Here is an 18,296-nt window from a genome sequence, read left to right as displayed (position 1 = left end):
AGACCTGGCCAGGCCCCGCTGCAGCAATGCTTGCAGACAGGGCTGGGGGGGGGGCAGCGTGGGACCCCTCATCCCCAGAACCCAAAGACTCCCCTACACCCAAATCATACCCCTTCCCCTGCTAACAGCAATAAATAATCTCACACTACCCCAGCCCCACATCAAGGAGCAGGTGCCCATGCCTGGCCCCACATCCCCCCCGGCATGGGGGGCAGTTCTATCCCCCCCTAACCAGGGGAAATGGGCTGCAGCAGCCGCTGCCCCCTCCCCGCTCTGCCCCCTCCCCACCCAGGGCCAGCACATCCGTCCCTCAGAAGCGCAGCTCCCTCAGCTTCTGCCGCAGGTAGTGCTTGGCCTCCTCGATGCCACTCACCTTCTCCAGCTCCGTGTAGGGCAGCTGAAAGAGGACAGGGAGAAACAGTCAGAGCAGCCCCCCCATCATCAGCACCCAGCCCCGGGCTGCCTGGGACACCCGGCTGTGGTGGCAAGGGGGAACAACAAGGGCCTGGGCCCCTTCCTGGGGAAGGAGGGCAGCAATGCTCCTTCCAAGAGGAGGGAGGGCACAAGGAGGAGCCGAGAAGCCGCAGCGCTGCATCTCCCTGCCACAGGGCAGAGGAAGTGAGGGGGGTGCCCAGTGAGGGACTTGCTTTCCCAGCATGTCACCTCTGAAACTAGTTGCCCAATCCTGCACCTGCATCCGCAGGCAGCCTCATCCTGATCCCTACGTCTGCAACAGAGGGAGCTTTTTCTCACCAGCTCATTGAGAAACAGGGCTAATAGTAGGCATCCTGTAGGGACAGGGTGGGAACACTTGGTACAGATGACCCAGGGACTCTGTGGAAAGGCCAGATCCTGACATGGGTGCTACATGAGGTCCAGGACCTGTTTGTGACCGTCACAGATGAGCAAGTGGGATGGGACACAGAGAAACTGCAACTGCCCCAGGATAGTGGACAAGCTGCAGCCAGGTGCTGTTCTCAGTCCCAGGCAGGCCAGGGGTGAAGAAGGCAGCTAACTCTGCATGGGGAGAAGGAACCAAGGCCTCTGGCTGCAGGGAGTCTAAACCAAAGGCTTCTGGCAGCGATTCTGGCAGTTCTTGTATGGAGCCACCTCCTTGCACTGCTTCATGCTCTCTTCCTCATGGCCCAGCTCTGTGGAGTCTGCCTCCCCAGTGGGCTTGCCCTGCAGGCACTACAGAAGCATCAACAGCATAGAAAGCTCCTTCAAACAACAGGCTGGAAGCAAGAAGTGCCAGAGCAGGACAGGGCTTGTGGCAACATCAAATCTGGCCATTATTCCAGGCAGGGTACTGGGAAGGAAGGAGCATGTCCTTACCTAGAAAATTCCAAGGGAAAAGAGCTGCTGTCAATAAGAGGCCAGGACCACGAGGGAAAAGAACATCCACCTTGGAAAGGGTGAGCCCCAAAGCATCTCTGAGAGAGCGGAGGGTTTGAGGTAGGTGACCCTGCAATGGCACTCCCAGTCTGCCAGAAAGGTGGAAGGCACAGGCCTAGCTGAGCATGGAGGCAAGGAAGGGGCTGGGCACAAGACCTGGTGATGTCACAGAATCCCAGACTGGTTTGGGTTGGAAGGGACCTTAAAGCTCATCCAGTTCCAACCCCCTGCCACAGGCAGGGACACCTTCCACTAGACCAGGTTGCTCCAAGCCACATCCAACCTGGCTTTGAATACTGCCAGGGATGAGGCAGGCATTACTTTCATGGGGAGCCTTTTCCAGTGCCTCACCACCCTCACAGCAGAGAACTTCTTTCTTATACCTAACCTGGTTTATAACTTCCCCTGTTTAAAGTTAAACCCATTTCCTCTTGTCCTATCACTGGTCCCTGATGAGGAGTCCCTCTCCAGCATCCTCTGCAGTAACCACGGGCAGCCCCTGCTTTCTGTGCCATGGAAGGAGTGGGCTCTCCTGGAAGGAAGTCCTGCTCAAAGACACTGACAAATCCACACCTGCCACTGCCATGGATTGACAGCATCCAAGGAGCACGGCCCTGGCACTGTCACACAGACATACCCAGACAGCTTAGCAGCGTGCCAGACATGACAGGCACTCCAGCACTGGGAGCAGACACATGGCAGTGCAACAGCCAACAAGAGAAGGCCCTAAATCACCCCTAAGGATGGCTGAGGTGTGAGCACAGGCACCGTGTCCAGCTGGACCAGTCACAAGCTGCACACCCAGCAGTCACCATGGGGCCAACATCGTTTAGTGTCCTCATCTGCGACCTGGACACCAGCACCAAGTGCAGCCCTGGTAAAGTTGTGGATGTACAAAATGGGGAGGAGAGGCTGGTGCACCAGATGGTTCTGCTGCCTTCAGAAGGGACTTAGGAACAGGCTGAAGAAACCCACCTGCAGTGCTCCCTTGGAGAAAGGTGGCCAGTGGCATCCCAGGCTGCATTAGGAAAAGCACCAGACCACCAGGTTGATAAGGAACTGGCTGGATGGCACATGCAGAGAGTTGTGGTCAATGGCTGAATGTCAAGTGGGAACAGTTAACAAGTGATGTCCCTCAGGGATCGGTGTTGGGACCAGTCTTATTTAACATCTTTGTCACTGACATGGACAGTGGGATTGAGTGTGCCCTCAGCAAGTTTACTGATGACACCAAACTGTGTGGTTCGGTTGATACGCTGGAGGGAAGGAATGCCATCCAGAGGGACCTTGACACACTTGTGAGGTGGGCTGATGCCAACCTCATGAAGTTCAACAAAGCCAAGTGCAAGGTCCTACACCTGGGTCAGAGCAATCCCAGGCACAGCTACAGGCTGGGCAGAGAAGAGATTCAGAGCAGCCATGCAGAGAAGGACTTGGGGGTGTTGGTTGATGAGAAAATGAACACAAGCCAGCTTCAGTGTGCGCTCACAGCCCAGAAAGCCAACCGTATCCTGGGCTGCATCAAAAGGAGCGTGACCAGAAGGTCAAAGGAGGTGATCCTGCCCCTCTGCTCTGCTCTCGTGAGACCTCACTTGGAGTATTGTGTGCAGTTCTGGTGTCCTCAACATAAAAAGGACATGGAACTGTTGGAATAAGTCCAGAGGAGGCCATGAGGATGATCAGGGGACTGGAGCACCTCCCATATGAAGACAGGCTGAGAAAGTTGGGGCTGTTCAGCCTGGAGAAGAGAAGGCTGCGTGGAGACCTCATAGCAGCCTTCCAGTATCTGAAGGGGGCTATAGGGATGCTGGGGAGGGACTATTCATTAGGGACAGCAGTGACAGGAGAAGGGGTAATGGTTAAGACTTAAACAGGGGAGGTTTAGATTGGATATAAAGAAGAAGCTCTTTACTGTTAAGGTGGTGAGGCACTGGAATGGGCTGCCCAGGGAAGCTGTGAATGCTCAATCCCTGGCAGTGTTCAAGGCCAGGTTGGACAGAGCCTTGGGTGACATGGTTTAGTGTGAGGTGTCCCTGCCCATGGCAGGGGGGTTGGACCTAGATGATCTTAAGGTCCTTTCCAATCCTAACTATTCCATGATTCTATGGGAGTTAGCGGATCCTTGTCTGCTACTGAGCACTGGTGAGACACAACTGAAGTGTCTAGTGATGACCTCTCCAGAACAAGACATGGATGTACCAGAGCACATCCAGTGCAAGGCCATAAGGATGATCAGGGGAATACAGCATGTGATACGCAAAGAGAGGCTGACAGCACTGGGGAAGGATTGGGGTATCTTATATATGTGCAAATACCTGGCAGGCAGTCAGAAACAATACAGAGCCAGACTCACAGCGGTGCCCAGTGACAGAGAGAGGCAAGGGCACAAACCTGAACCACCAGAAACACCACTTAAGGAAAAGCTACTCACACACACCTCTGCCCAAACGTAAGAAAAACATGTTACTGTGAGGGTAAAGCAGCACTGGCCTTGACCCTGGACCAGGTTACCTAGAAAGCAATCTCTCTGAGTCATTCAAATCTCCACTGGTTATGGTACTGAGCACCCTGCCTGTGTGAGCCAGGGCTGGACTGGGTGATCTCCAGAAGCTCCTGACAACTGAAGCTACTCTGAGATGCAGTAAAGCTATCAGAAGAGGAAATGAACCTCAAACAAGATGAGCAAGAACAACCTGCAAGCTGTGAAGCAGCTCCAGCTCAGGAAGAAGTTGAACTGCCTGGGGTTCTTCATCTTAAAGGGGTGGCCAAGGGGAAGCAACTCTGGAAACACAAATGTAGAAGGTGGTAACTGCAGAGCTACTCTTCCCTCCCTCGTGGTACCAGACCCAGCAGCACATGTCAGCTGAGCTGACAAGCTTAAAACAAACAAGGGCTTGTTGCAGGTGATAGTGCCTGGAGCTGCCTGGCACCAGACACCACAGGTGTGGAAGAGAGCAGGCTCAAAGAAGAATAAAAAGCTCACAGAGAAGAGGTCCACTGGGGAGATCAAACACAGGTCTCCGGGCAGGTGCAGGAGTTCTCAGGCTATTTATGATCTATGTCTCATTTTCCAAGGATCTGTCACTGCCTGCTGCTGGAAAGGGACTAGAGGGGATGGGACCAGCGTGGCCATCCTCACACACCCAAGGGGAGCCGACCACAGGAGCAGCTGCCCCATGATCACACTGAGCAGAGGGGAGGAAGGAGCTCCAGAGCGTCAGTCATGCAGGTCCTGACACCTAAGGCATACTGCAAGATAGCTCTTGCTTGCCTGCACTCCTGCCCTTCCACCTCGCTCCTCAGGGATGCTGCTGGGCTGCTGGCCACAGCCTCCTTCTCCTGGAGCAGCTCTGACACGCAGTAATGGTCACCATAGACAGTTTGAGATGGGACACGGACACCGGGCAAGGCGAGCATGGTCCCTGGCTGCTCTGGGTGCAGCACAGCGCAGGCAAGCAAGGGCAACTCTGGGTCACGGTGGCCCAAAGCTGGGAGTGGAGGCAGCTGTGCCAAGCACCTTCACCAGCCAAGGGCATTCCAGAGCCCAGACACACAAGGAGAGCCTGTGGCACCAGCTGGGAGCACTCCTCCACACAGCAGAGCTGCTCAGCCCCATAGCTGCTCATCCCAAAACCCAGCACTAGGGAGACTTGGGCTGCATGGGAGAGCTGGGCCTGCTGCACTGCCCTGCAGTGATCTCCAAGGGATCTCCAAGGAAATACCACACTGTGAGTCATGGGACTGCCGAAGCTATGCATAAACAAAGGGCTTCTAAACTACGTACACTGCAAGTTATGAAACGAGGAGGAGCTTCATGTTGGCACACGGTGCCGTCAGCAGCAGGGAGGCAAGGAGCTTTAACAAATGGTTATGGGACTGCTTAATAGATCTATGACTGTAATTCAGGTGACCTCTGAAGTGGAGAAGTAAACAGGAATGAGAGGCCTGCCTTTCTGTTTTCCTCAGAAAGATCCATCCTCCAGTTACAAATCACCTCACAAAGAGTCTTGCAGAAGCTGCACACCTCAAAACAACGTCTGAAGTTACCAAAGAGGTCTGGAGACAATTACAAAGGTGTCAGTGTAGCCTTGAGGCCTTCTCCATTTGTGGCTCTTGCCACACACCTGCCAGAGGCTGCACCCAAAGAGGCCAGGGCTCCAAAACCGGCACCAAATGGAGTTTGGCCTCACATCACCTCCACCACAGCGGCCAGAGGCACACTGCACAACCCACAGCTTGGATCACAGTGCAAGGTATCAGCCTGAGCTAAATCCTCATTTCATTTCCACCCAGAAGCCCCACAGTTGATGTGCCTGCTGAGCCCAGACTGACCCAGTGTTTCCCTGCTCCCCCTCCCTGACTGGTGAGCTGGTTGTCTTTCAGCTCCACACCAGGATTCCTGCAGCACCAGTGGACATGAGGGGCTATCCCCCTATCCCTGCTTTCTACCAGCCAGCATGGAAAAAGGTCTTGGTGTGGGGAGGGCAAAAAGTAGCTGTGAAGATGAGTCACTGCTTCCTCTTGCTAGCAGCAAGCACAGAAGGAGGAAGGAGGGCTGCCACTGTGAGTGCTTGCAGTGGAGGTGCCCATCTTGCCACAGGGCCATGGGTGATCTCTGCCTGGGGGAGGGAAGGGGGAAGCCCCCCTCTTACCTGAACTAAACAGTAGCCCAGCAGTCGCAAGTGCCTGTCCCTCATGGCTCGTGAGCCCACCAGGATATCGGAGTTCTGGCAGTAATGCCACTTGTCATTGACCGACAGCACCACCCTGCAGAGGACAGAGAGCAGGAGGAGGATAGCGTTACCCATGTCACAGACCCTGCAGGCAGGATGGGCAGCAGTGCCACCCAGTCCCCACAACAGCAGAGGATGAAGGGCAGCTCAGTACCTCTGAATCTCCTCAGCTCCCTGCAGGCCATCGCTTGGCCCTCGCTTGGGGCTGGGCCGGCATGGAGAGGGTGAAGGGCAGGTGTCCTCGCTGGTGGGAGGACTCCTTTCCTCCGTCTCCTCCTGTGCCTGCTCCCCCTGGAAGCAATTGTGATCATGGCCAGTGCAGCTGGCAGTAGTCTCCTCTTCCTCCTCCAGGATCTTGCTTATGGGGAACTGGAAGAGCGTGGCTGTGGAGGTGCCCCCGGGGGAGCAGTCAGGGGTGCCAGCTGGCTGTGCGGAGAGGCACTCGGAAGGGCTGCTTAATGTGGAGCTGCCCTGGCTCTCCAGGGAAGACTCTTTGCTCAGGCTGCAGTAATAGTCTGAGGGGGGCTGGTAGCAGGGCCCCCCCGGGGCAGGGCAAAGTGTGGGGAGGAACCTCCCGGCCAGGTTGTTCTCCCGGGATCCCGGGGGGCTGCTTGGTGTCTCTGGAGCAAACGGAGCAAAGTCCTGCAAGTCTGAGGTGAGGGCCAGGACGCTCGAGCGCAAGGAGATGGCAGCAGGGGACGTTGTAGGGTGGAGAGAGGGAGCCTTGGAAGCTGCAGGAACACGGGAGAGAGGCAGCACAGTGCCCGAGCGGTTGATCCACAGCAGGAAGTCTGCAGAGAGAGAACAAGGATCAGCACCAGACTTGAGACCCCTCTACTGATGGGACATGTGCTCGGAGACCCCAGGTGTCCCACAGTGGGAAACTGTACCAGCCAGCTGAGCAGACAGGAAAGGGAACCCCCCACTACCACACTGGCCTAGCTGAGCCCTCCTGCAGTGGGGCAGCTTAGGGAGCTTCAACCTAAAGCACTGGGAGAAAACAGTGTCATGGGGAAGCTGGTGACAAAGCAGCCAAATCTAGTTCTGCCCTGAATAAGCTCCCACCTCAGGCCTCCCTGAAACACTCAAGCAGCCACAAGGCTTCTACGGTGCCCACAGCCCCGCACATTCCACTGCCAGCTCCCCTGGGAGCCATGGCCCTACCCTAGTGCAGCCAAGCTACCTGTGCAGTATCCTGGGGGCAGCACCTCATCCTGCCGATAGCACTCTTCTCCCACCAGCTGCCGCAGGGCCTCGGCCACCAGCCCCTTGTAACTAAGAGGAAAAGGAAGAGTCAAAGAACACAATAGGGAGAGCCCCCATCCTGCCCCCTCAGGCACCACCAACCCACATTGTCCCTCTGAGCACATCTGTGCAGAGACATGGAGGCTCCTGGGAGTGGGAAATAAGGAAAGCCTTTGGGCTCATTCAGCAGAAAAGCTCCTCTCAATACTGTTACACCATCAGCATATTCTTCTGCCCCAAAGGGCTGTCAATCATTGGAACAGGCTGCCCAGGGACGTGGTGGAGTCACCACCCCTGGAGGTATTTAGAAGACCTGTAGGCATGGCGCTTTAGGGCTGCGGTTTAGTGGTGGAACTGGCAGAGCCAGGTTGGCAGCCCCGGGGCAGCCCTCCCCTCCCTGCCCAGCACTGACCTGTACTTTCTGTTGGCCTCGTCGGCCGTGAGGGCGTGCTCGAACATCAGGACGCGGTAGCGCGGGTCGAGGCGCGGGCCACTGTAGTCGTGGAACTCCAGCTCCACCGCAGCGTCCAGTAGTGAGAGGTAGCGGCGCACGATCAGCGCGTAGGGGCTGCCTGTGGGGACAGGATGGGTGTTAAACACTGCCAGGCAGCTCCTGCTGCCCCAGCCACGCTCCTCGTCTCTCCAGTGCTTCCCAAACCAACCACCACCCCAGCCCTGCGCTGTGATGCCTGGAAATGACCCAACATACTCATAACATTGGTGATGAAGGCTGGGGAGAAGACTTGGTGCAGGACGGTCTGTGGGAAATGGCTGAGCTGAAACATGGACATGAGGATGTTGACAGTAGCCAGCGGTGAGCTGCCGGCCTTCTGCTCCAGGATGGCCTCCAGCTTGGGGAAGAGCTCGCTGTGGTTGGATGGGCGGTAATTCATGCGACTGAAGGGAAACACCAGCTTCTGGATCACCTGCGGGCAGGAGGAGAATGAGTGGGGCTGGGCCAGGCAGCAGGAGAAAGGACAGGTCAAACCTCTCCAGAGGTAGGCAGGAACAGGCTCTCACAACCCGTAAGAACCAGAGCACATCCTGGTTGCTGCCAGCAAGAAGAACCAGCCCAAAGGCAGAGAAGTGACGTGGTTCCCCAGCATCAGGGCAGCTCTGGAGCCAGCCCCAGGCATCCCCCAGCCTGGGATGAGCACTCACCTTGCTGTCGAGCTGCTCCCCACGCTTCAGGAGGAAGTTTGCGATGGTATCAAGCAGCCGTGGCTCACGCAGCCGGTGCCGGGCCACGTACTTGGCGATGAGGGCCATGGTGTAAGGGGTGAGGTTCTCTGCCTTCCTGGGGAGCCACTCTGCACAGGGCAAACCACAGCAGGGTATTGTCAGAGAGGCCTGGCTCTGGCTCAACTGTGGCTCTCCAGGAGCCACTACAGCCTGGGCAGAAACGGCAGTGCAGGCAGGTGGGATATAACAAGACCAAGAGCAAAGCCATCTCTCCTGAAACTCAGAAGACTTCCAAAAACCTTTAAGTTATGTGGCTTGTGAGAAGCTCAAGCAGAATCCCATCACATGCACACCAGGAAGCACAGCTGGAATATACACAGAAAGGGGTCCCTTCTCTAGAAACCCCACAGAAAACAGCCTGCTCCCAGTCTTGAGGTAAGGCAGGCTCCCAGCCCTGGAAGGATGAGGCTGGGAAGTCAGTGACAGGACAGCCAGAGCACAGAGCATCTTCTGCTCCAGCCTCACCAAGGTGTTGATCTCCTGGCACCCAGCATAAACCCCTGGTGCTGTCATAAACTGAGATGTCCTCTGGGGCCAGGACAGGAAGCTCCAAGGCTGCCAAGTGCATGGAGCCCCCTGCACTGGGGGGGAGGCTCGCACACTGGGCAAGGACCCTGCCTGTGCAGACCCTGCCCTCACCTGCCATGCTGCGGATGAAGCGCTCTTGGCGGTTCTCGTAGAAGAGCTGAGAGCTGAAGATGGCCTCCAGGGCCTTGTTGTTTGCCTCCTGGGCGCACAGGGCCAGCATCTCGTCCAAGAGGGCCAGCTCGTGCTCCCGCATGGCACTGACTTGCCCCAGCGTGTGCCTGACGAGGCGCAGGATCTTGCGGTTGTTGATCAGCTGCTGGTCGGAGGCCGGGTGTCCCTGCAGCGCCTGTGCCCGCAGCCGGTAGTAGGAAAGGAGCAGGAACAGAGTCTGGGGGTGCCGCTCCTTCTCCAGGTGCCGCTCCAAGCTGCTGAGGCAAGACTCAACCAGGGGGTGGGGGCTGGACGGGTGCAGCCTCATCACGCTGCTGAACACCATGGAGACATCCTTCTGGTTGAAGCGGCCCAGGCGGCTCCGGGATTCATCCTCCAGCACTCGCACCAGCGGTGATTCCCCAGGCAGGCCTGTGACAGGGAAGGGATAAGGGATGTCCAGACTCCATCTCCCATTTTCACTATACACAACTGTCCTCGTAGGCTCAGGCACTAGACTACAGCTGGAGGACGGGTTTGCCATGTCAGTGATCAAATCAAAGGTGAGAAAGGGAAAGGGACCGGTCTGGCAAAGCCTGACCAGAATATGAGGGCATGTAAACCACAGAAAAAGTCACATGGAGCTGCTGGGTTATTACCCCCTGCTCTGCCAAAATGGATGTCCTTAAGTTCATCTGCAAAAGTGAGGTTTATTTCTTAACTCTCTAGCTTCTTGAAGATAAATAAGACACCCCTAAAAGTACTTAAAAATAAAAGTTATGGTTGGAAAACAAACAATAAATCAAGACATCACTGAAATAAAAACTGTCTCTGTGTGATGGGAACTAATCCTTTCACATCTCCAGCCTTCTCCCTATTCCTACTGCAGCTTTAGTCTTTCAAACCTGACTCCTGGGAAAAACGCTCTCCCCCAGCACTGGGTGTATTATACAACCAGGGAAAGACGAGAGGCCAGGCGCACAGGAAAAAGGCAAAGGCCATCCTCCGTGTGTCAGAAGAGATATGTCCAGGAGACACACGGAGCATTAGGCACCGTATGAGGCCCTGGTAGCCCACTGCTCTCCTGAGCCAGCTGACGAGATTTCAGTTTTCAAAAGGGCTTTAAAGCAACGGAGGCAGCATGGGGTAAGTCGCTGCGTTTTATCATTAATCAAAAATCAGCCAGAAGGTGGAAAGAGAAGAATTGGTCTGAGCAGTTGCTTTGTTCCTTGAAGAAGAGGCGGGTGAGTGTTTTTATTAATGAGTGGGTGAGCGTGGTGAGCAGGGGAGGGCAACTGACAGAGAACAAAGTGTGGGTCAAATCCAGAGCAGGCCAGGGGGAGCCCAGCTGAGGGGAGAGGCGCCTGGCAGCCCAGAGCTCAGCGTCAACAAACACAGAGCACTGAGAGACAGAGCAGGGAAGAGCAGGAACTTCTTCCCTCCCCCTTCCAGCAGGATCTAGAGTTACTGCATCAACCCATGGCCGGCACCAGGCAGCTCAGCCAAGGCCTCAGCCCAGCGTGCAGCGCCAGTGGGGGGAAAGATAAAAGCAAACAGAATGGCAGGAGACGTGTGCATGGGGCTGTCAGGAACCACTGGGGTGGGGAAAGCATGCACCACGGGGTACCTGCCAGGCACCCTGGTATCACCAGAGCAGGCAGGAGGATCTGCAGGGCCCTTGGGGGTCCCCAGCCCAGTGGAGGCTCCATAATGCCTGGGGACTGCTGCTGAGCAGGAACCCAAACCAGCTTAAACCTTCTCTCCTGAATATCAAATGCCCACCGATACAGGGCACACAGCTTGCAAAGGGTTTAGTCAAAATCTTGCGTCGCACGCTTTGGTGCTCAGATGTTTCCCTGATTTTCAGGGCTGGAACAAAACTCGAGGAGTGGTTTATTCCACATCCTGCCAGGCAGCACTGGCCACCACTTTGGCTGCCCTTCGGGCTGACTGCTGCAGCCAGCTGAGCTCCTCCCTGAGCAGTCAATCCATCCTTCCAACCCCAAGCAGAGCCTCCTCCTCCTTCAAAGGGCACAGCTCCATCTGCCACAGAGCCACCGTCACGTCAATCCACACACAAACCCAGACACCAGTGCCTGTCTCAGTATGTCCTTTCTCCTTCCATGGCAGCTGGACAAGACAGCTTTCCTTTCACCTCCCAGACCACACGCTGCCCCACTGCCCTCCACCTCCCCGTTTGCTGTGGGTGATCCCACATAGGCCAATGCCAGCTGCCCAAACACTCACCCAGTGCAGCAGCGGCGTACAGGCAGTTGACAATACTGAAGTTATCAAACTTGGAGCAGCCACTGATGATGGCCTGACAGAGAGTCTGGAACTCCGGCTGCTCCAGCACCTGGCTGGGCCCACGGCTCTCCCCATTCACTGCAGCATGGCCCTGCTGCTGCTGCAAGAGCTGGCCCAGCTTGTGCAGGGCGATGGGGTAGTGGCTGGCAGACACCTTGCTGGGATTCTGCGTGACCCACCGCAGCACTTCTCCCACGCTGCGGGAGCGCTCAATCAGACGCTTCATTGTGAAGAACGTGTCATAACTCATCTTCTCGTGGATGAAGTTCCAGCTCTTCCTCTTGCCATGGCCTCGAGTCCTGTAGGCGTCTGGGGGGAAGGTGTGCAGCAGCCCATGGCCATAGGGGTCCAAGGGGAGCAGCATAGCCCGCTGCTTTGCTTTGCCAGCACAGTAGCAGGTGGGATACATCCCGGCCCCGCTCCGATCACCAGCGGTCAGGCCCTGCAGGACTCCGGGCCACACGCTCTCCCGGGTCAGAGCACGGAGCCATGGCAGCAGGCGCAGCATGGCGAGGGCAGGGCGGCTCGGGAGGCTTCAGAGAACCGGGAGATCCTGGGGATGAGGACAGCAGGGGGATCAGCTTGGCAACAGCCGGTGAGGGGTAACAAGCAGCCCACACCAGGACTCCCCACCCGCCCAGATCCACCTCAGTGCAGGGGTACCTGCCCCACAGACCCCCCCCACTTCTGAGCTCCCCGCTCCCGGAGTCCCCCGGCATCAGACCCCCCGCCCCGCACAGGCCCCGTTACCCTGAGACCCCGGCCAGCGTAGATGCTCCCAACCCGATGCCGTCCCTACCCCCATCCCCATCCTTTCTCCCGAGGCCCGCAGACCCCCTTTGTCCCAGGAGCCCTAGCGCCCGCAGATCCCTGTCCGGTACCGCCGGGCCGCATCGAGCGCTCCTCCACGGTACCGGGAGCGCCGGGTCGGACCGCAACGGGACGGCGAACCCGGGGCTCCCCCACGCCCACCCGCCGGGCCCAGCCGTGCCCCGCAGTGCCGGGCCCTACATGGCGCTCGCGGCCGCGCCGTGTCCCGCCGCCGCCGCCCCGGCCGCTCAGCGCCGCCCGGACACCGAGTCCACCATCTTCCCGACAGCCCCCGCCGGGCCGCGGGCTCAGTCCCGCCCCCCGCGGCCCACACTTCCGGGAGCGCAGCCGCACCACCAGCGAGCAGCCTGGTCCCTCCTCCAATGAGCGGGCGCCTCGCGCAGGGGGCGGAGCGAACCCGCCAGCTCAGGCGCGCTGCGGCCCTGCGGAACGCGTGGCCCGAGGCGCTGGCCACGCCCCCTCCTCGTGGCCACGCCCCTCCCACTGTCTCCGTCTCCCCCCCTCCCACCGGAGGCACATCAGAGCCGGGAGCCCGCGATCGTTCACAGTCCTTCCTCTTTAATCGTGACACCGGGATCCCAGGGAGCGGATACCCCCAGGCAGGGCTCGGCCAGCCCAGGCGGGAGCATCGCTCATGAGAGATCTGAGCAACGGAGTGCAGGTGTGGGATGGGGGCCAGGCTGGGAGCCCCCTCCCCAGAGGCAGACCGGCTCCAGCCCCTGCCACACCCTTGTCCCTGGCTGCTGTGCTGTCCCGGAGGTTCCTGCCTGGCTCGGCCCCTTTGGACGGAGCGCTGGGTCCACACAATCCAGGTCCAGCCCCCCCAGTTCGGGAGTGCAGGCAGCCCCCTCCTGGCACCATGCGTACTCTGGGGCACGGCAACTCTTTCGGGGCACAGAGCTGTGCTATCTGCGGTACATGGTGAAGGCCATGAAGCTGAAGAGGAGGGTGAGGCCGGCTAGGAAGGTGGTGGCGGTGGCGGTGAAGACATGGCGGTACTGGAGCTGGAAGTACCAGAGCACAGCCAGCATCAGCACGAAGAGTGGCAACATGAGGCTGCCCACGTTGAGGGCAGCGTGCACAGGGTCAGCGGAGGCATGGGGGCTGGCGGGCGCCGGGGCTGGGCTGTGCTGGGAGATGTGGCAGTGCAGGACGCTGTTGTGGGTGAGGTGCAGGGAGGCCAGGCTCTGGCTGTCATCACGCAGCAACTGCCCCTGGTAGATCAGCCGTACTTGCTGCTCCTGCCCGGGGAAATAGGCCCTGCAGTGGGGCAGCAAGGAGGAAGATGTCACACGCCCATCACAACACAGTTCCCCCTGTCCAGCCCCCCAGGTGCAGGTAGTGAATGCACCCACCCTGACCACCTGCTAAACCTCATGCCCGCACTTCACCACCCGCTGCCACAGGCAATGACATAAGTGAAGGCGCTGGGACAACACCACCACGGATGGGCACAGGCACACCGAGCACACACCACCCATACAAGAGTGCGAGTGGCAGCTCCCAGCTGCGCCAGGGAAGGCAGGAATGGCCGGCAGGGCTCGAGGATGCCCCCAACGCTGCCCCAGCCAGGGCAGCCCCGAGCGGTGCCGCCGGAGAACCGGCCTGCCCTCCCCTCACCTCTTCAGGGCCCCAACTGTGTCGCCGGGGCGCACCCGGGCCAGGCGCTCCGTGTCGTTGAGGAACTTCAGCCGCAGCACCATGGTGGGCTCGGAGGGGTCGCCGTCCCCCTCACTGAGGGAGCCCTGCGCAGGTGTGGGGCTGGCTCGGGGCCGCAGCCCCGCCGCCAGCCCGCCCGGCCCATCGGGAGCCGCTGCAGCCGCTGCCGCCGCCGGCTGGGCCTTGTGCTCCACGGGGGTTGGGGCAGCGCTCGGTCCCTCCTCGGGCAGCGGCGCAGCGGCGCGGGGCGGGGCGGCGGGCTCGGGGGCGCGGGTGGAGGCCCAGGCCAGCCCCAGCACCACGGCGACCAACAACAACGCGAAGAGCACGGTCACCTCATCGCCAACGCCCTCGATCAGCGTCATGGCGGCGGCGGCGGTAGCGGTTACCGACCTGGGGGCATAGAGCGGGGCCTTCAGCCCGCCGGGCCGCAGGCGACCGGAGCCACGACTGGCCCAGGCCCCTCACCTGCCGCCATCGCGCCGCTTCCGCCTCCCCGTAAGCCACGCCGGGAGCTGTAGTCCCAGTGGATGCATGCACAGAGCGCACCCGCGAAGCGCGCAGGGAGCTGTAGTTCTATTCTGCGCGTGCGTACAAGTTTCCCTTGCTGGGCACGCCGGGAACTGTAGTCCCCCCCCGCCCTCCTGCACACCTAGAACCAAGAAGCGGGACTACAACTCCCGGCGTGCCCCGCTCCGGGACCTCGGGTAGAGCCTTCCCTCATCCGCCATTACCGTTTGTGAGCTGCTGGTTTCTGGTGGTCTCTGCCTCAGGAGATGCGGTGCTCCGGGGTGGATAGAGGAAGGGGCTGCAACAGTCGGGCCTCGGTTCACGGGGAGGAAATGAGGAGCTCGGGTGTTGGTGTTAATGTGGTGGCGCTTGGAGAAGCTTAGGAGGGAAGGATGGCTGTTGGGAGCAATGCATAGAATAGTCTCGACTGGGCTATGTCAGCAGGAATTGACCTACAACCATCACCTGGTCCAACTGCCAGACCACTTCAGTGCTGGCCAAAAGTTAAAGCATGTTGTTAAGGGTATTGACCAAATGCCTCTTGAACAGTGGCAGGCTTGGTGCATCAACCACGTCTATAGGGAGCCTGTTCCACGGTTTGAGCACCCTCTTGTTAAATAAATGCTTCTTAATGTCTAGTCTGAACTTCCCCTAATGCAGATTCGAGCCATTCTCATGCATCCTGACCCTGGATCCCACGGAGAAGGGATCAGCAGCTCCCTCACCACCTCCCCTCTTCAGGTACAGAGCCATGAGGGCACCTCTCAGCCTTCTTCCTGCCAGACTGGCCAAGTCCAAAGTCCTTAGCTGCTCCTCAGAGGATTTGCAGCCCAGCCCTGCCACCAGCTTTGTGTCCTCCCTGGGTGCATTAAAGGAACTTCACATCCTCAGGGCCAGCGGGGCGCAGCACTTGCACACTGCTCCAGGTGAGGCCACCCGAATGTTGGATACAGTGGACAGTTCCGTCTCTGACCAGCTGGTTCTGCTGTTTGATGCAGTCCAGGCTCTCTGAGAGCCAGGGCACGGCGCTGCCTCACACAAAGCCTGCTGCCGACCAGCCACTCTGCCCCCACCCCTCCCCGCCGACCAAGTCCCTTCCTGCCCGACTGCTCACCAGCCACTCCTCTCCCCATTGATGGGATGTTCCTTGGAAACCTGTTAGTGGGACCAGAGGCAGCTGTAGAAATGCTCTGAGGGCTGGAGCACCTCTCTTATGGAGACAGACTGAGAGAGCTGGGCTTGTACAGCCTGGAGAAAAGGAGCCTCAGGGGAGATCTTGTCACTATAACTACCTGATAGGAGGTGTGTGTGGGGGGGTGGTTTGTTGTGATAGGACACGAGGAAATGGACTCCAGTTGTGCCAGAGGAAATTTAGATTGGTACCTGAGGACATGGGTTAGTGGTGGTGTTGGCAATGCTGGGTTGTAGTTGATGAGCTTTAAGGGTCTTTTCCAGCATAAAGGATTCTGTGATGCTAAAGCAAGGTGGGCAATGCAGCAAATTCCACAGGCAGTACCAGTGGCTGTAGGAGCTGTGCTCTGGTGAAGATTTGCTCTGTGTTAGGAAGTGAGCAGAAAGTGCAGTGCAGAGAAAACACGGGGGAGTGGGAGAAGCTAAAGGCTAAAACTGACCAAGTTCCAGTAACCCTTTGGAGGACTGTGAATCCCCAGATGTGTTTAAACCCATCTGCAGGCTTCATGAAGAAGGGAGGTGTGAAAGATAGATGAAAAAATAGGTGTGGAGCAGCTTTTGTCTCCAGTTTGGTTTTGATATATTTACCCTTATTTTGATATATTTACCAGGATAATTTACCCTAAAATCTCTCTTAGCCAATTAGTGTCTGCTATGAAGCCTTAATGCTGGAAGCCCAGCTTTTCTGTGGTGCTCATAAAGGACCAAAGCTGAAGGGAGCTCCCTCGGTTCAAGGCGAGGTTGAATGGGGCTTGGAGCAACCTGGTCTAGTGGAAGGTGTCCCTGTCTGTGGCAGAGGGTTGGTACTCAATGGGCTTTAAGGTCCCTTTGAACTCAAACCAGTCTGGTGTTCTGAGTGATTCTGTGGTGACAGTATCCCCTTCCCAGGGCATTGCTCAGGGGGTCCATCACTTTGATGGCAGAATGTATTTCAGATAACAGACTGGGGAGATGCACAAGATGCAGGGAGGTTCTAAGGAGCTGGGTGGCTCCTGGGAATTCATAATTTTGCCTTCTGGACTCTGGGTGGGAATGTCAGGCTGGTTGGTGGGGCTGGGGGAAGTTGGCATCCTGTTCCCAATCCCAGAGGTGGGGCATGGAGCTGGAGGTGGTGATTCTCTCAGCTGCCTCCTCCATCCTGCTCTGCATTCGTCATCACTGCTCCCAGCTTATCGTTCTGCTGCAGCAGTGCAGGGTGAGGAGATGTGTGATGAGAGAGCTCAAGGCTGCAGGCAGCACAAGTGTCATACCAGCACTAGCAGGAGGTACTGCAGACAGAACATCTATTCTCTGTGTGCTGCTCTCTTGCAGAACTCATCCTGCCGTTGCAGGGGAGGCTTTTCTGACCTGCAAACAGCAGTGAGGGAGCTGGAAAGTGAGGCTGCCAGAGCGGAGCACTTGCATGCACAGCAGGATGTGAAAATAGGCTGTTCCTGGTGTCCTCACTTCCCAGTCATCCTGGAAGCCCACGGGGCGGAATGCTTTCCAGCAGAGGAGGAGAGACAGTCCCCTGATGTAATTTGCCTCAGCAGCTACACTGCAGAGTGGGAAGCTGTGAATTCAGTCTTACACCAGAGTATCCCTGCTCACTGTCCACATGTCAAGGTCTGTACTGAGAGCTGACTCCTCTCCTCTCCCTGCAGCATCTCCCTTTGTCATCCTGGTGGGACCAAGGAGCCCTGTTAGCACCTCCAGGGAAGCTCAGCGCCTGTGGGAGGAGAGACACAGGAGAGATGAACGCCTCTGCAGCTGAAACTGCTCCTGAGGAGCTCCCACCAACAGCACGAGGTGTCAGCCCCGCTCAGAGACATGGAGACATGTTGTGGGGAGAGTTGGGCTGGTAAAAGGAGCTGGAGGGTGGGAGTTGGAGGTGCTGAGCTGCAGCATTGCGAGGTGGGGATCCACGTTCACAAAGGACTGTGGAGAACCAGCTCATGGGAGACCCCATGCTCATCACGAATGAGGGGTCTCTGGAAAGATCTTGGGAAGCTGCCCTGCAGCACAATGCTGTCCCTCACAGGGAAGGGCTGGAGGGGTCTCAGGGCTGGACGACACCAGGGGTCTAATGGCAGTGGTGGGCAGCACCCATGGGTGCAGGTTGTGCTGCTCACTCTGCCAAGGTGCTTGGGCTGATAGATGAGCCAGGAGGTTAGAGCAGGCAGGAGCCCCACCCTGAGGTGCTGCAGGATGGTGGGTGCACTGCTCCCTCCCACAGCACTTTGTTGCAAGCATGGTGCAGGGGTGAGAAGCTGGTGGGAACAAGCTGTCCCTTCCCTGTGTCACTAAGGATGATGCAGAAAGCCCTGGGCAAAGCCTTGGGGAACAGAGGGGGCTCAGGGGCTGGAGCTAGGTTGCTGCAAATGGAGAGAACATCCCAGGGATGTAAGGGTGCAAGATGCAAAAGAAGCAGGAGATTTGAAAAATACATACACTGTGTAGGAAGCAGAAGCAGGATTTATAGCTTCCAGGACGTAGAAAATAAGCTGTGTCTGAACAAAATCATTT

At 57.9% G+C, this 18,296-nt stretch overlaps 2 protein-coding genes across 2 annotated transcripts; both read right to left on the bottom strand.

Moving 5' to 3' along the window:
• Positions 1 to 263: 263 nt before the first annotated feature.
• On the bottom strand, positions 264 to 12,730 carry FASTK (Fas activated serine/threonine kinase). Its single transcript, XM_034065356.1, has 10 exons — positions 12,612 to 12,730; positions 11,541 to 12,153; positions 9,255 to 9,725; positions 8,535 to 8,683; positions 8,083 to 8,299; positions 7,786 to 7,945; positions 7,312 to 7,403; positions 6,283 to 6,919; positions 6,048 to 6,162; positions 264 to 397 (listed from the first exon to the last, which is right to left on the bottom strand). Exons 2-10 carry the CDS (start codon positions 12,106 to 12,108, stop codon positions 311 to 313), a joined length of 2,496 nt encoding a protein of 831 aa, XP_033921247.1. The 5' UTR covers positions 12,109 to 12,153; positions 12,612 to 12,730; the 3' UTR covers positions 264 to 310.
• A 238-nt stretch (positions 12,731 to 12,968) lies between these two features.
• TMUB1 (transmembrane and ubiquitin like domain containing 1) lies at positions 12,969 to 14,646 on the bottom strand. The gene is made up of 2 exons (XM_034063606.1): positions 14,052 to 14,646; positions 12,969 to 13,691 (listed from the first exon to the last, which is right to left on the bottom strand). The coding sequence occupies exons 1-2, from the start codon at positions 14,453 to 14,455 to the stop codon at positions 13,337 to 13,339; spliced, it is 759 nt and encodes a 252-aa protein (XP_033919497.1). The 5' UTR covers positions 14,456 to 14,646; the 3' UTR covers positions 12,969 to 13,336.
• Positions 14,647 to 18,296: the final 3,650 nt, after the last annotated feature.

This window comes from Melopsittacus undulatus, chromosome 1, assembly GCF_012275295.1.
Source record: "Melopsittacus undulatus isolate bMelUnd1 chromosome 1, bMelUnd1.mat.Z, whole genome shotgun sequence".
Lineage (NCBI taxonomy): Eukaryota > Metazoa > Chordata > Aves > Psittaciformes > Psittaculidae > Melopsittacus > Melopsittacus undulatus.
Note: the sequence above shows the minus strand (reverse complement) of the source record. Positions and strands in the feature narration are given on the sequence as shown.

Bases quoted from the DNA above. Each gene is read 5' to 3' on its own strand.
- FASTK (XM_034065356.1), bottom strand. From the start codon at position 12,108: ATGCTGCGCCTGCTGCCATGGCTCCGTGCTCTGACCCGGGAGAGCGTG. The intron at 8,684-9,254 runs GTGAGGGCAGGG...TGCCCTGTGCAG, and splicing joins CTTCATCCGCAGCATGGCAG to AGTGGCTCCCCAGGAAGGCA. The intron at 6,920-7,311 runs GTAGCTTGGCTG...CTCTCTCTGCAG, and splicing joins GCCCCCAGGATACTGCACAG to ACTTCCTGCTGTGGATCAAC.
- TMUB1 (XM_034063606.1), bottom strand. From the start codon at position 14,455: ATGACGCTGATCGAGGGCGTTGGCGATGAGGTGACCGTGCTCTTCGCG. The intron at 13,692-14,051 runs GTGAGGGGAGGG...GCCCCACTGCAG, and splicing joins ACAGTTGGGGCCCTGAAGAG to GGCCTATTTCCCCGGGCAGG.